This window comes from Tachysurus fulvidraco, chromosome 13, assembly GCF_022655615.1.
Source record: "Tachysurus fulvidraco isolate hzauxx_2018 chromosome 13, HZAU_PFXX_2.0, whole genome shotgun sequence".
NCBI lineage: Eukaryota > Metazoa > Chordata > Actinopteri > Siluriformes > Bagridae > Tachysurus > Tachysurus fulvidraco.
Window position 1 is genome coordinate 23,849,366 of NC_062530.1, and position 17,974 is coordinate 23,867,339.

The following is a 17,974-nucleotide window of genomic DNA, read 5'->3' on the forward strand; positions in this document are numbered from 1 at the left end:
GCCAGCGACGCATCCTGGACAGTAACTTAATGACGAGGGAATTTTACATTAAGTGTTTAAATGTGGACCTGTAACAGATAATGCAACCCGATGTAAACTGGTTTTAGAGTGACCGAACACGTTACAAACATCGGCATGCAGTCTGATTATAATTTAATCAACACCCAAGCAATAAAGTTCCCTCATTGTACCTCCACGTCTTGAAGGCTGAAGTCATTCTGGTCTTTGAAGTTGGCAGCACCGGCACTGAGCTCCATCAGCATCTTGGCGATCTCGGGCTTGATGGCGGCCGTGAGGCGGCCGGCCGCCTCCATCACATGCTCCTGCACATCCTTGAGCTGCATGGCAGCTTTGGAGTAGCGCGAGTTACGAAACACGCTCCCGAAGAGGTCCGTCAAGAAGGCGCTGGCACGACAGAAGACGTTCAGGGCGTCCAGGTACTTAGAGATCCCTTGTTGGATGTCAGCAATTGCGGTTGTGGTGTTGCTCGTGCCTGAAACTTCATGGCAAGCAGAAAGAGTGGAGCCTACCGGTGCTAGCGGGGTTGGGGTGGAGCAGGAGGTTCCAAGCGGAGCACTAAGGGCTTGGCTCAGCTCGGGCAGCGGGTATTGCTGGTGCTGCTGCTGCGCTTTCTGCTTGGACCCGCCAAGCAAGAAGCGTCGCTTATAGTCCATTTTACTTTCTTGCGCGCTGCAACAATACATAAGTAGTGGACACGGCCAAGTGCCCTTTCCCACCACAGGCTTGGCGAAGACTCGGCTTGCCTTGTTTTTTTTTTTTTGTTTTTTTTAAATTGGAATTAAAAAAGGATTTCTGCCCAGATGTACAAACTTGGAAAGGTTTTTTTTTCTTTCAAGTAAATTGATAGCTTAAATGCTCCATGAGCCAGAGAGTCATGTCAGTATTCCTTATTGTAACGGTGAGGCGATGAAATTGAAACAGAAACACAATCATGTGAGTTTGCCGCCTGAAAGAGATGTGCAGCTCTGCTGAAGTGTACGACGTGGTGGGAAAAACCAACAATAACAAACAAAAAATATTTATATACGGAGGATCGACGTGTTGCCGCTCGCTATATTATAAAGATAAAATCTCTTTATATATATATTCACACCACAAGTAACCGTAAAGCCTGAAAAAATCCCGAAAGTGCATAATAATAAATCCTTCAAACTGAGGTGAAAAAAAAATCCTTATAGCGTTCTATTGTATACGTGTTTGTGTATGTTTATAGAGCTCTAATAAAAAATAGAAAATCTCTAAAAAGGTGTCTGGGAAAAAAAGAAGAAAAAAAAAAATCCCACAGTATGGTTATGAGAATAGTAATTGTCCACTGGTCAACAGTAAGAAAGTGAAAAAGCAAATGTCTGACTAGAGGACGACGGAGTCTCGGCGCAGACTGAACACTAGCAGGCTGACAGATCCAGTCTGTCAGAGAGATAACACCACAACACCACTGCCGCCGCCGCTGCTGCTGGGAAACTCATCCAGATCGTGTCTAGAGTTCCTCCCCAATGCCCCAGAGGTAGTTAATCTTCAAAGGAAGTGTGTGTGTTAGCAGATTTCGGATTCTCCTTGAAAGCGACACAAAGCACGGCGTGTCCGTAAGGCCTCACGGTCACTTCCTGAAAGAAAGAGACAGAAAGAAAGAGACAAAAAGCGAGAAAGGGTCAGAATCACAGGACGTGCCATTTTATATATACAAAATAAATAATAATAATAAAGATACCCAGTAATATAAACTATTATATATAGTTTAATAAAGCAATGCTGGCATTCAAATTGTAGCAATCAATTACCAAAAAAAAAAAACAAAAAAAAAAAAACCTCAGGTCAAAGGTCATTTGGAAAAATAATGGGAGTCTAAGACTTGAGTAACCATAGAAGCATGACATCATATCCTGGTGCAGACTGTTCTAGATGCAGCCCATTGCTTTAGAAACCCACATATGACACACGACATGTCAGGACGTGGAGCCACTCGGAGACCGAGCCAAAGTGTCCCATTGTTCCCAGACACTGGAGATCTGTATTTGGAGAATCAATACCGCCATTCAAACCATTTCCACCACTGCTGCTCTCACAACCACGCCACAGAGCTGCGCGCCGATGCCGAATTTGCATACATGTAAATGGAAAGGTGACGTTTACATTTATTCACGTGGCAGACACTTTTATCCGAAACGGAGACGGGAAATGATTCGAGCACGAGGCTGAGATCATGAGGTGAAAGGTCCAGCAGTGGTTCTCACGACTCTCAGCTAGCACTCTGAAATCTCCAGAAATCCCAGTGCCTTCTGCTTCCTATATACAAAATGTGCTTTATCCATTGTGCAGTGAAACAGCACAAAATGTTCCAGCTGTACTTTATCCTCATCTCCAGAAACGTTCAAGTATAATATCTGAAAGTGATCGGTTTTATGGCTCGCACACAGCAGGTTTCTAAATCCCTGGGAAACTTTTTAGATTTTTCTCTTTTTGTACATATTATAATACTTAAAATGACAAGGATTCAAAGGATGACGTGCGAATAAAATGCAAACTAGATGAAAAAGAAGATACTAAAATGATCCAATACTGATATCAGGGAAAATTATTTGACAAGAAGCTTTTTTTTTTTTTTTAGATAAGCACAATCGACTGACACCTTTCTGTAGATAATATAGATATGCTAGAAAATACAGATGTGAAAATATAGCCTAAGGTTCTAGATTTCAATGTTCTACAATTCAGTGAAATCTTCCTGTCTAAAGTATTTGGGCGTGGCCTAATATTCTAATGAGCTCGCTAACTTATTTTCATGTCCAAAGTATTTGGGCGTGGCCTAATATTCTAATAAGTACGCATGACTGCAGTTCTTCCTGCACGCTATTTGTATGAGATAAGAATTTTAGACGTCTATTTGCCAAGTAACGTAGCTGCAGGATTATGATTGTTTTGCACAAGCACAAGTCACAATCAGATGTTCATATCTTCCCATATATATATAACTTTATGCACCTCATTTTCAGGCTGTAGGTGAGGTGACATGGACACAAACGGTGCACCATTCGTAAGCCACATGACCATAACATAAGGTCTATATTTTATTGTTCTGTGCTTTTGCGTTAGAGATGACAGAAAGGAGTGAAAGCTTCCTGGAGTGTATTTACACTAAAAATAAAGCTCCAAGCCTCAGCACAGGATGTAATGGGTAGGATTTCCCAATGATGTAAAATGATCACAGAAAGCTTGTTAGGTTCGGTTGCTTTTCATACAGACAGTGACACTATTTAAGAATTAACACTGTTTTGTAGAAGGCCGATTGAGCAGGACAAAAAAATGATGGCAGCGTTGCAGTTAGTTACCGTAAAGCTTACACAAAGATATAAACAAGCATGTTACACAGAGAGAACACAACCTGTGGTAAATCTACATACAGTAAAAAGTCAATGATTATTAATTCGTCCTGCTGCACAACGTTCCCGAAGGACAGACGGACACCTCGGTGGAAAAGAAACCATTTCATGTCTTGTTTTTACTTCACTGCTACTGTTATGGAAAAACAGATACCAAACCCCTAGTCAGAAAAGTCACTGCCGGGTGTGTTATGATGTGATGCACATGGCTCTGCGTGAATCGTTGGTGCTGGTTGGAAATGAAGCTTGAGAGAGAAACAGAAGGAAAGAAAAACACAGTCTTTTCCTGAGGATGCGTCTGGTTGCCTTCGCCCCTCCGCTCCAGTCATCGCAGTTACATTGCTCTTACATTCCTGTACACCACAGTTTGTTCCACTGATTTCCAAACCTTGCTTCCTTTCAAAGAATGTGTGTACATGTGTGCATGCGTGTGTGTGTGTGTGTGTGTGTGAGAGAGAGAGAAAGTGTAACAAAAGGAAAGAGAGACAAAGTCATATTAATTAAACACTGAAAAGTTTTGTCATGGGTTGGAGGTCCCGTGGCTTTCCTCAGCTTGTCTGTGCGTGTGTGCGTGTGTGTGTGCATGTGTGTGTGTGTTTAGGGCGGAGGTGACGACAAAGAGCAATCCTGCTTCCAGCACCAGTGCAAATAGTTTCATATGTTTACTCGGCCTGGCCATTATGTCACCTCGGCTACATGTCGAGAGGCTCTTTTGTGAGCTTCTCTCCCTCCTCAAAAGCAAACTTCCCCACCACCGCACCTCTTTCTAAGGACGGAGGTAGAAAGTGAGTGATGAGGTTTGATTTAAAGGCCGTTAAACAAAGTTCCTGGTAGTAAACCTGATGGATTAACATCTACTCAGAGTGTGGTAACGTCCTGTAAAAGAGCATGAACATCCATCCATCCATCCATCCATCTATCCAGGCCCAACTTGGATTCATCTAAAGAAAAAGATTTGATTGAGAAACTCAGAAGTGCATATGGAGGAATAGTGAAGTCTTGTGATGATTGCTCACACATGACAGAGTTAAAGGTTACAGAGTTAAAGAGAATGAGGACACGAACCAATTACTCAACCAAATAGGGCCGGCACAGTAGGGTGCAAGTCAAAGCAGCAGCATTTATATGTCAAAGCAGTGAATATGTACGGAAAATTTGCACCGTGTTAGAAATCACACCACGAATAATGACTAATGTAGGTTCAAAGATACAATGTGATGCAATTCATAAAAAAAAAAAAAAAAAAAAAAAAAAAAGTGATCTGCATCATGGAAATGTGCTATTAATTAGGTTTGTAATCTGTCTGCATTGTTTGAACAAACCATAGAGTAAAAATATATAGAGCAAATGCTGGTCATGTCCACGCATTATTCATTACAAGCAGTGTTGTAATGTAACGGAGTACAAAAACTGTGTTACTGTACTTAAGTAGAAATGTCACTTATATGTACTTTACTTCTCTATTTAAATTTATGTCAAATTTCACTTTTACTCCACTACATTTCCGAGATAAAATGTATACTTTTACTCCGTTATATTTCCACTAATTATCTTCGTTACTCGTTACTACAAAATAAAAGCAGCAGAAATGTGTGCGACTGCAATAAGGGAGGTTTGGCGAATCACTGCTCCTAGATTGCATTACGCAGCTCCGCACGCTCTATTTCAGCGTAACGTTGCCAAAACGAGACAGAAGCACAACTGAAACCATCATGGAAGCACCTACTGGAGGACCTCCCGTTACCCTAGACCAGGGGTGTCCAACCGGTCAGAGACCAAGAGCCACATTTTTTACTGTTACCGCAAAGAGCCACATCATATACATGATCATCACCTTTTTTTCCCTACCATTTTGAGAGCGAAATTAACACAAATTGTTTACTCAATTAATCTTTCTCCTACTGGGAAACTTTGAGGTATTTTCATCCCAATCACATGTGCGTTGACGAAAATACCGTATTGACCTCAAGCGAACCGAACACGCACAATAAAAAGACACAAATACTGTACATTGGAATATAAGATTCCTACCGGATGAAGTGCCTCTTATGCCTACCGAAAATCACTGAAATTTTAATTTTTACTTCAAATACTTAAGTACATTAAATATCAGAAAATGACTTTTGATACTTAAGTACAGTAAATATCAGATACTTTAAGACTTTTACTTGAGTAATATTCTAAAAGGTGACTTTCACTTCTACTGAAGTCTTTTTCTAGTACGATACTTTTATTTTTACTCAAGTATTGCTTTCTACTACTTTATACAACACTGATTACAAGCATGTTATAACAAAGAGCTCTTCAGTAGCTTATGAACACCACCAAAGGCCACAGAAAGTGGTCATTTGAGCCGACTTTGGAGCTCTACTTCGGGAAAGACATTTTTTAAAGAATTTATAAATGATGTATTAATTTTTAAAAGATATTCTGAACTTTTAGTACATTATATATGTAATATTAAACCACTGTGTTTATTGAGACTAAGTTTTTATTCAGACTAAAATGTTGTGCTTATGATTTAAATAAGGAGTCAAAATACACTGAGAATCAACTGTGGAGTAAGTATCTGACCACACTCGAGTAGGTGCATAAACAACAGCTGGAGCGTTTAAAATACGATAGAGGAATCGATATCGATGTGAATAGCTGCACTTTCTTTGTCACCGTGCGGAGAGAATTAGTGCCGGCACCCAAACAAACAAACAGACCGCTCCGAGAGAGACGGAGAGAGGGGAAGTGGTGAAAAAGATGTGATCAAAACAACATGAGCTAAATGCTGGAAAACTCTCACTCCATACTTATTTACTTATTCAATAGAGACAGATTACAATGAGCAACAATGGGGGGAAATAATAATATGTACAATGTGTCATGGAGCTGGAAAAACTCTGCATCAATGCAGGAAACTGAAGAACTGATTATTAACACAAATCATGTTAACTTTCAAAATAGAGATGGAGAGACAGGAAAGAGAATGAGAAAGCAGAGCAGAATGAGAGAGAGAGAGAGAATACGAGAGGCCAAAAGGCTAAAGACAGATAACTAAATTAATCACATTAGGTATCACTATGGATCTGTGTCTCTCCTCCCTGCTCGATGCCACCTCTAACACTGAATAATCCCTGATTGTGAATTTCATTAACAATGACTTGTGTGCCTTCACCGCATGAGAATTCATGTGGACATCTTTAGGTCTGATGCATTAAAATCTGCAGGATTTCATCATGGTGCAAATCATCAGAAATAAAGCTGAGGTATGGAAATCCAAGTAGGAGATGCCGAGAGAACTGCACACGGAGACGGCGACGAAGACGGAGGAGTTGGAATTGAGCCAGTTTAGCTTAGCGAGCTCTCTATCTGACGTGAGCTCCCGGCTGCTCCTTCAGACAGGAAACCGGCTCGAGTTTCTTCAAGTGTTCTTACTGTTGCCAGTTACAAATCGCTCTCTGCCTCACATCCTCAGACCTGATTTACACGGTGTGTCGGTGACGCCAAGATGGCCATACTGCGCTCGGCACTACAAGCAAACAGCAAACTGCAGAAAGGTTTGATTCCTTCGTTCTAACATGAAACCCGTCTACGGTGTCCTGCTTTCTGCTGTTTACTGTAGTTATTTGAGATAATACTCAAACGGACACAAGGGTCAAAGTCACCGAGATCACCTTCTGATGCATGATCTCTTGCCTGGTTTGGGCATGATTTAATGAGAGTGCTTTTTACACAAAGAGGAAAAAAGTCTTCAGAGAAGATTACAAATAAATGCCTAGAAAGGTTCAAAAAGACAAAATTGAAGTGTTTCTAATTATTCGTTCAGTTTAATAACTCATTCTTACAGAGAGAGAGAGAGAAAGAGAGGGCAAGGGAGAGAGCAAGGGAGAGAGCAAGAGAATGAGAGTGAGTGAAAGAGAGCATGCGAGAGATAGAGAAAGAGAGAGAGAATGAGAGCGAGCGAGAGAAAGAGAGAGAGAGAGAGAGACAGACAGAGAGAGAGACAGACAGAGAGAGAGACAGACAGAGAGAGAGAGAGCGAGAGCTTGGAGCTGCTTTGGCTCTCACAGTCCTGGACATCTGATGCCAATGAAGCAGAGGAATGTTTTACCTTGTGGTCCGTCTGGGAGTCTTCCCCACTTACACAGTCACAGCTACAACATGACGGATGGAGCTCTGGGTCTCTCACACGGTGTCAGATATCAAGTTACAAAAGTTTTACACAACCGACTCTGAGTCACCGTGAGTGTGGATTAATGTGGTCTATTTAAACAACAGCACTTGGTACCACAGGCGCACCATGAAGACAGCTGTGGACGGACCGTCAACGTGGACGACGTGTCCTGTTATAGTATAGAGTTACAGAATGAGAAATAATTTATTACAGCATCGGTGTCTTGTGTCACGTAGAATAAATTACATTTATTAAATTGTGTCCATTGTTAAAGTACAAAATAAATATCACCTGAATATAATGAAAGATCATATTACCATAAGTGAAGATGTTGGTATGATACGATGTCTTTATCTACAAATAATTACATTTATCGTGTCAGTAGAATGAAGAAAGAAAGAAAGAAAGAAAAAAACGTTACTTGTAACTGAACGGATTTTGTGGGTTGGACTGAGACAAGAAGAAGAAGGTGGTGAAGAAGAAGGTGGTGAAGAAGAAGAAGAAGAAGAAGAAGAAGAAGAAGAAGGTGGTGAAGAAGAAGAAGGTGGTGAAGAAGACGAAGAAGAGTCTTTGAATACTATGTGCTTTGACTGCTGGACCTGACACACAGAACACATTTGTCACTTGTGTAATAATTCACGGAGCCTGTTTACCTTTTCATACAGGTAACCAAAAACAAGCAAACCAAAAACATAAAATCAGCTCTAATCAGTATGAAAGTGTCCTAAGGAGTAGGGTTTTAGAATACTGACATTTTGAACTTTCTTTCTACTGTCAATATTATCCATGGTGATTAATACATGAGAGGAAAAAGCAATCTGCTCCTCCACATACATCCATAGTTTGCTTTTGTTCCAACAGACCTACGATATGAGAGATCAGGAACGCTGACTAACAGACGATATACTGCATGTTACTGTATGCGGTCGAATCCCAGGTGTGGTTTTCAGTCTGACTGGAGATTATGAAGCAAGCAGACACACCAGGACTGAGAGCATAACTGTAAATCCAAGTGAAACGATCCGCTTCACCCTGATTTTATAAACGCGGTAGCTGTATGTAGCTAACGTGCCGTTTATGAAGTCAAAAGAAAAAGGTTTCACTGAGTAATGAGCTGAGAACTAAAAACCAAACACGCTGGACAAAGTGTGTGAGCAGTTGTTCATCTGTGTGTGAGTATTTATGGACATTCCCAGTAAGAAGAGGGCAGAGGTCGCGCTCAGCAGTCACACAAGTGGCAATAAGCAACTGTGTCGGCTACTGATGTGAAAACACACACACACACACACACACACACACACACACACACACACACACACACACACACACACAGTTAACGCACAAGTGGCAACTGAAAGGACTGAAAAAGAGTTATGTGGTAGCTCACTTGTTAAGGTGTTGGATTACAGATGGGAAGGTTGTGAGTTTAAACCTCAGGTCCACCAGGCTGCCACTGCTGGGCCCCTGAGCAAGGCCCTTAAGCCTCAAATGCTTAATTGTATAAAATGAGATAAAAATGTAAGTCTCTCTGGATAAGGGCTTCTGTAAACGTAAGAAAATTCACTTCAGGAATAAAGGTTCAGCTGTAAAGTCAACAAAGTTTAAACTCCTCACGAACTAAAAGTTGAGAATCTGCATGTTTCATGACCACAGGCTTACTATAGAAACGTTGTTTTGTCTGGAACCAAAATCTGCACCTTCAGTAAGCCTGTTCACACGTACACACACCTAATGCACTGACAAAGTGACCTCCTGACTGCAGAAGGCTTCAGGCTTCAGCCAAAAGCTCACGTTTCAAACCCCGAGGCTGCTGAGAACGCTGCTCCGACTTCTGTGGTTAAATAACTAGTGGTGTTTAACACAGACAGTGTACAATATTATCTCTTGTCTCACACACACACACACACACACACACACCATTTTCCCCCTTCAGTTTAACACACATTAAAGCTTATTATTTTTATTACAGGTTATTATTTATTCTGTTTAATGTGTTTTACTTTTAGAAACAATATTTTTTCATGGTAATTTGTTAGTTAACACACACACACACACACACACCATGAGACACATTGTGTATCATAGAAAATTCACATATGATAAATTCCCTCCTCACTTACGGCGCTTTTTTTTTGCACAGTGATCATCGACGCTTGCTAGGAAAGGAAAGTCGGTAATTAATGCACACGTCGGTTTGTTTAATTTCGTATATTAGTCCATCTAAGATTCCCTAAGTCAGAACTACAGAAACTGTTTCAGCTTCTGCAGGGAAATTTCACATGCAAACAGAGCAGACGAGCGGAGGACGCATTACCTTGGAAACCGTACAGGAAAAAAACCCTCTCTAAACACACACACCCACACACAGACACACCCACACACCGACACCCCCCTCCCACACACACACTAAGTCATGAGATCCCCCCTTTTAACTTGTACTGGAAATAAATAAATAAATAGTTTGCTTATTTCATGCCAGTTCTAGTCCATCTGTTTGACATCAGAAAACGATTCCCTTTCCATGTTCACTCGATAGAACAAAATGTAACTAGAACACCACATAATGAACTGAGCCTGAGCTCACTGTGATGGGTCACGTTTGTAGATTGTTTCAAAAAGGACGTTGTCGGGATTTTATGTTTTGTTTTTTTGGTAACGTGACGAACTGCATATAACAGGACTGCATATTTTTTGACGAACTGCATATAACAGGATCTCGCTTGTATGTTACACGAGATTTAATGTGACTGTAACCGGTTAAAAAGGACGATAGGACATTCTTTAATAAAGTAAAAGTGTAAAAAAAACTGTAAAAGTGTCCACTGTGTTCAACAAGCCTTGCTGAGCAAACGGATGTTGGAGTCATTAAAAAAAAACAAACACACAAACCGAAACAAAAACTAATCATCGATGAGTAGAAAACTTCACATTTGCATAGTTGATGAACCATCCGGTTTACACGTTTGAAGGCTGGATGAACCGAATGTAACCGATTCAATTTTCAATGAAATTTATTTGTATAACGCTTTTAACAATTCCCCGTTGTCTTAAAGCAGCTTTGCAGAAGTATGGAAACAGAAGAGAGAGAAAAAGAAATAATAATAATAACAATAATAATAAATAAAGATAAAAATAAACAAATTAATATATACAATTAAAGTTTAAAATGAATTAAAAAATTTTTTAACTTTAATACTTATATTAAATATAAATATATTTATCCCTATCCCCAATGAGTAAGCCGGAGCGACGGCGGAAAGGAAAACTCCCTGAGAGGACATGAGGAAGAAACCTTGAGATGAACCAGGCTCAGAAGGGAACCTCATCCTCATTTGTGTGACACGATACAGTAAATAGTGTAAATGTCCTTTCTACAACAGTGTCAATGGGTCAGCGCAGACCTGATTGCTGATAAAGAGTTCAGCGCAGACTTGATTGCTGATAAAGACCAGACCATACAGCTGACTGACACAACGGTGCATAAGAAGGCAGGATGGCTTCATACCTTAAAACCAGATGTTTTAACATTTTTACTAATGCTATTTAAAGCTTTTGTTTTGTTGGGTGTGGGGGCGGGGAGTGGGAAGCATCCAAGAACGTACAAGCTGATAACGTTACCGTGTTCGCACCAGTTGCATCGGGTATCAACATCTAGTATCAACTAACCAGCCTAACTCGCTCTAAAGACTCGTGTAACTCTGTGGAGGAGGAAGAAGTTTGTTTCAGTGGAGCTTTGGAGACACAAAATCAAGGGGATCTGGACAAAGTATGCAGCTACAGATAAAGTGAGACGTCACGTGTCGGTGAACGTCCCGAAAACAGACGCACTGCAACGGGGAAAAATTTGCTTAATTCCACAAACCATAAATCTGTGTATATTCGCTTACTAACAAAAACGAGTCCTCTACGGCACAAACCAGGCAAAAGAAACTCACTTTAAATGAAAATAAAATAATGAAATGACAAAAGCAGTTTAAAACATTTTAAACTCGTGTAGTTCTGATGTTGTGTGAGAAATCGGTGATATTTTTGTCATTTGGTGAAATCAGGAGGCTCTGAATGCGTCTGGATAGAAAAACCACAGTACTGAGTGGCACGTGAGACAAACGTGTTCCTTTTCTGCAGGAGATTGCATGCTTTCTGTGCTGGAAGAGCTTGTGCTTTCTTTTCCTCTCTTTCTCCTTTGCGGTAATCACAACGACGCTATATACGATTGTGAGGTTGTGTATGTGGAAGAGGGCGGCGCTTTCATCCGACCGCGTCGAGCCGACTTCACGTGTCTGTGAAGAAAGACGCGTCAGGCCAAACTAGATATTTACGAAAGTTTTACGATGAAGTGTTTGAGCAACATAACGGAAATGAGAACTTTACAAACAGGATCTAACTCTGGAGAAGCGAAGGCCAAGTGCACAAGGACGTTCTGACATCTGCTGTGTTCCAGGTGTGGACTGATGTGTGTCCACCAATCATGTGAGCAGGAAACTCACTAAAAAGTTTGTCGACGTCCTCATGGAAATCCGTGACAAGTGTGTGTTCTGAAAAATCCCCGTAAACACATCCTGAAGCTCAAAATCTAAACAGAGACAGCTTTTGCATGAAGCACCAACACGCACACAACACATGCTAAGGTGAAGCATTGTGACATTTGCTGGTGGTGTTTTTGTACAAATCCACATCACGACGCTTCTCTGGGGAGCTTCACAAACTTTGCTGTGCACAAACTGCACAAAATTCTCTCTCACAGCCGTTTACCAGCCTGAGTGTCTGTTTTTCTTAAAACATTCACAAAAATGCTGTCTGACAGGTACAGAACTCGTCACAGGGTAAAATTATATTCAGGTATCACTCAGCTACAGAAAAGAGATCGCAATCCTGGACCAAATGAAACACGTCGTTATCACTATGATGATGACTACGAATTGTTCCTTTTTTTTTTAACTCTCTCACTTTTTGGGGAAACAAATGGACATTAAAAATAAAAGCCTAAGACATAACTGAAAACACAAAACCACAGCTATATCAGATCATTATATTTTAATTTAATTTTAACCAAAACCATTTCCCAAATCCACTTCTAAACATCTCCATTTGGTACAGAATCAGAATGAATTTGTTGATTTTTCTCAGATATTCAATTATTTTTACTTTATTACCGAGTAGTATTATCCAGTGTTGTAATGTAACGGAGTACAAATACTTTGTTACTGTACTTAAGTAGAAATGTCACGTATCTGTACTTTACTTCACTATTTAAATTGGTCAACTTTCACTTTTACTCCACTACATTTACTAGATAAAATGTAAACTTTTACTCCGATATATTTCCACTACGCGTCTTTGTTACTCGTTACTACAAAATAAAATCAGCAGAAATGTGTGCGACTGCAATAAGGGAGGTTTGGCGAATCACTGCTCCTAGATTACATTACGCGCTCCGCACGCTGTATACGCATAAGCACAGGTACGCCCACCGTGCACGCGCAGTCAGAGCTGGAGGTGTTTATCTATAACGTTAATCGGCTGAAAGCCGCAAAGACGGCAACCAAAAGCAGTGAAATGTCACTATTCTTATTACCAGAGTTGTAGCACAAACAAAATATTAATGCAAACAATCCATTAAATACTAAATAAAAATAACATTTATTGATTTGGTCTTTGTCTTGTGGATATTAGTTCATTAATGACTGCATTCATTGGACACACTGTTTGTAGAGAATGCACACATACATGAACTGATCTGATTCAAGACTGGCATCATTACATCATGCAGAAAATTTTGGTGACCACTTTTACCATTTAATAATACCATAACTTTTGCCTTACTATGTAGTCATATAATATATCATATAAAACTCTTCTTGTTTTAAATTCTCACTGAGGGCTAAAACCCCTAAAGATGAAACCCTAGAACCGCCCCTGATCTTATGCCTACCGAAAATCACTGAAATTTTACTTTTTACTTCAAATACTTAAGTACATTAAATATCAGAAAATGACTTTTGAAACTTAAGTACAGTAAATATCAGATACTTTAAGACTTTTACTTGAGTAATATTCTAAAAGGTAACTTTCACTTCTACTGAAGTCTTTTTCTAGTACGATACTTGTACTTTTAGTCAAGTATTGCTTTCTAGTACTTTATACAACACTGGTATTATCACCATTATGATGATTATTGAGGCTCTTGATTATTGTTCTGTGGTATTTAGTGGTGTTTAGGTGTCTTTGTAATGCCGTGTGTACTGACTGATCTGTGCGTACATGTCTGCATGTTAGATTTATTCATCTTCATATTCATCAGTCTGTCAGTATTCAGGATGCTGGTCATTTGTTTGTTTCTGTGCAGAAGAAACAGATCTGAGAGCAGCCCGAGACCCTGGGAGAACATTTGCAAAAGGTGAAGCTTCACTCTGAGAGAAACGAAGGATCCAATCCCATGTCAGAGAGAGAGAGAGAGAGAGAGAGAGAGAGACTCTACAAGATGGGACAGAGAGAAAGGCAGAAAGTGAATGTGTGTGTAAGTTTACACGTCCTGCACTCACTCAGTGCGTCACTTCTTGCTTGTGCACATTCTCAGACATTAACGCGACATGATCGTGTCCTGCAGAACCAGCATACACAGTGAGGTCAGTACAGGAAAGATACACAAGTTTTGCAACCAACCAAACAACCACCACAACATCTCAAATAACACACATTCTACTGTACATCAAAAAAAACAACACAACCCTACAGAAGGCTTTGTTTTGTGTCTGCTAGGTTTTTTGGATTAGTTAATAATGTAAGGTTAGAGTATTCAGTGTCGTGTGTGTGTGTAGGACTAGTAGTGTATGAGACAAAGACAGAAAAGCTTGATATGTATCTGGGATAGAGGCAGAAAAGTAAAAAATAAAATAAAATAAAAAGTAAAAAAAGAAAACTTGCTGTGTGTGTGGGGGGGCAAAGTCAGAAAAGCTAGCTGTGCGTGTGTGTGAGAGAGAGTCAGAAAATCTAGCAGCTAGTTGTGAGAGTGTGTGTGTGTGTTAAAGTTAAAGGTTTTCATTAGGACATGTGACTTACACAAACTAGCCTGCTAGTCAAGTGTAAATAATATAGCCATCTATTTACTGGTTAATTATTTACTTTATCTATAATACAGCATTAACAGACGGTTCTGACCCAGACTCTGCATTTTAGTGTCTATACAATACCCAGTGATCTGTTTTTCAAATTCGGTCAGTCCGGCAAATACAAAATATCGGACAAAAATAGATTACAACAGAATTTTACAGCCCTGTCCATCAGCATGACAGATAACGATTTACATAAACGAATGAGTAGCGTAAACCTCCATGTGCCACCACCACGCTTTACACACCGTTACACATGCCGTCTACCAGCCAGAAAACAGAGTGCACACGGAACACGAGATCTCCAGAACTTTCTGGAGAAAAAGTTAGCTCTGGTTACTGGAACGAGAACGTCGTTTAAAAATCAGAACGAATCCTAAAGAAAATGCTGAGTCCTGCTTTAACCACAAACACACAAGTAGGTACACACTCATTTAACATGAGTCACATATTCCACACGTCTTCACTTCACAGGCAGGGGAAAAGAAAAAAAAAAACACAAAACAAAACAAAGAAAACATGAAAGAAGAGGCTTTTCTACTCTGGCCTCTGTTATGACAGAGAGGGGGAGAGAAAAATAAAGACAGATAGGGAGGGGGAGACAGAGGAAAAAACAGACAGACAGAAAGAAAGGAGAGAGAGAGAGAGAGAGAGAGAGAGAGAGAGAGAGAGAGAGAGAGAGAGAGGTGACACAGACAGATAAAATGTGTGTGTGACCGAGAGAGGCAGACAGACAAATAGACAGATAGACATAAAAAGTGTGAGGAAAAAGTGAGTGAAATTTACAGTCAGAGTAGCAATAAACCAAAAATAAACAAACAAAAACAAACAAACAAACAAACAAACAAACAAATAAATAAACGTATAAATAGAGCTCTAAATGAAGGTGATACAAAGACAAAGCAAACTCCATACCACATATAACATATGATACACATTAAAGGTAGGAACCTGGCTGAGAGACACCTGAGATGCTCCAACACATAGCGAGTTAGTTGTTAGAATAAAAGAGAAGATTGTGGACATTAAAAGGTGACGTGAGGTGAAATTTCTGGATATCTGTACAAAGAGGACTAAGTAGAAATGCATCTCAGAGACATGTCAATCTGCTCCAGGGAAAAATAAACAAATAAATTAGATAAATTAAACTACCCAAAGCACCTGTGTAAAGGATGAAATTCCCAGACAGAGCCTCCAGTGTACGATTAACGACCGTGACGACGACTATTAAGTGACAATTTGTGGTAGCCTAGTGGTTAAGGTGTTGGGCTACAAATCAGATGGTTGTAAGTTCGATTCCTACGTTTACCAAGCTGCCACTGCTGGGCCCCTGAGCAAGGCCCTTAACCCTCAATTACTCAGTTGTATAAAATGAGATAATATGTAAGTCGCGTTGAATAAGTGCGTCTGCTAAATACTGTAAATGTAAACTTAGTCCGGCTTTAATCCAGGTAGTGCGAGTTTACATGGCGAACACAGACGCATGGAATTTCAGTCCGGTTCTAGAAAATATCATCAAATAAACGAACCGGAACAAACTGCATGACGAAATCCGTTCTCGATCCTGATTGGTCAGAAGATTCCGTCCAGCTGCGATGTTTTAATGATATTAACGAGCGGTGAACGTTGTTTATTGTTTATTTAACGTTTATATGTAAGGAGTCTTCGGTGTCGAAGGAAAAACTGGAACGAAGCTTCAGGACATCTTCAGGACGGAGAAGTAAAGTGTTTGTGGTTTAGCATGACATAACACTTAGGAGACACATAAGAGAAGGGATGGAAAATGAGGCATGTCCTTCAATAAACGAAACCGTCTATAAGATCGCTGCTGTACAAGAGAAACTGCTTCAGACCGTGACGTTAAAGGAACTGAACCGACTTTCCGTGTGGTGAGAGTAACTCTGCTGCGTGTAACTCAAGCAACATCGCTGCATTAACCTGCTGTTGATTATTTTCCAACGTCGTGTCTGGAAGCATTTGATTCCTTAATAAGCGTATAAACAAAATTTGTTTCTAATGAACCGTACTGTTTATTCAGCTCTTTATACAATGTCTTTAATACTGACTTCGTATCTTACAATCGTCTTAATAAAAACAGAGCGAGTCTGCGTCGGCCAACTCGAAGGAAAAATAAAAAAAACAACAACCGCGTGCTCTTTACATGACATATTTTGAAAAAAGTCCTCAGATCGTTTTTTAAGACCGCCGTCATTTCAGCAAGTCTTGTTTTTTTACTTTCTCTCATTCCTAAAATGAAGAGACCCAAACAGGAAATACATTCCACATGACCTCAGTGAGAGCAGAGCGCTGCCAAACAGCCTCACTTGACAGACTCAGTACAATGCAGAGAGCCTCGGTCTGCTCTCGCTGCTCAAAAGACTTCTGAGAGTTTAAAGCTGCAGTCAGTAGATTGCTCAACTTCATCAGTGAGCTAGTCTTCACATTTAAACTGACTTTTTATATCATTTCTAAAGACGGCACAGTGTTACTCGTGTAATAAACGTTTGATGACGTGAACGATCGATATTTAAGCTTTACCGCAGACGCTGGAGACTAGCATGAGCATCTCCTTCCAAAAAACTACAGAATGGCTCCGTGTTCAGACTCAACTGAGAAAAAAAAACAGCTTCCATAGAAAGAAATATATATACATAAACGTTTTCAAAACTTTTTGGACAAACAAACAAACCAAAATGGACATAATGGGGTTTTCTGCGGGGTTGTAGTCGGCTGTAACGAAACGTTTAGTTCAATCTCGGGAATGTTAGATGGTGACATTATATTAGGATTTCAATGGATTCCTTTGATGTTGTGTGTATTTCACATCATCCTGTTGCCATCTTGCTTTCATTTTGTTTGAGAAGATCGTCTTAGAAATCCTCAAAATTTTCTTGTCAAAAGTCTCATCAACATCAACGTCTAATCTTTATATTATTTTTTTTTTTTAGCAAAAAAAAAAAACTAACAAAAACGCTCTACTGGAGTTCCAAAAAAATCTCATTTTCTTTCTACGTGTGCGTGTGCATGTCGATCACCTGTGAAGTCTAAAGCACATTCCTGAAACAGCTCATTTACATGTAGCAACGCCCACAAAACTCCATAAAAGGTAAAGGGCACAGGCATCTGTGAACATGAAACGAACAATCGGGGTAAATCCTGGAAGGTAGAAGTGAAAGCTAGCTTACTCATTTCAATAGAAAAAAAAAAATTGACAATAATTTATATTAAAAATAATGAGTGCGTTAAGTCAGATAAGACTTATTTAGAGCTTATGGCTTTGTGCAAAAAGATCGCCCGTCTGT

General features: G+C 39.9%; 1 protein-coding gene across 3 annotated transcripts in view; it reads right to left on the bottom strand.

Moving 5' to 3' along the window:
• garre1 (granule associated Rac and RHOG effector 1) overlaps positions 1 to 17,974 on the bottom strand; it is a 52,962-nt gene that overhangs the window by 25,982 nt on the left and 9,006 nt on the right. For all 3 annotated transcript variants that reach the window (XM_027161397.2, XM_047822552.1, XM_047822553.1), the window contains exon 2: positions 192 to 1,625. In XM_027161397.2, coding sequence (XP_027017198.2) covers positions 192 to 704 — 513 coding nt within the window. In that variant the 5' untranslated portion in view covers positions 705 to 1,625. The remainder of the gene's footprint in view (positions 1 to 191; positions 1,626 to 17,974) is intronic.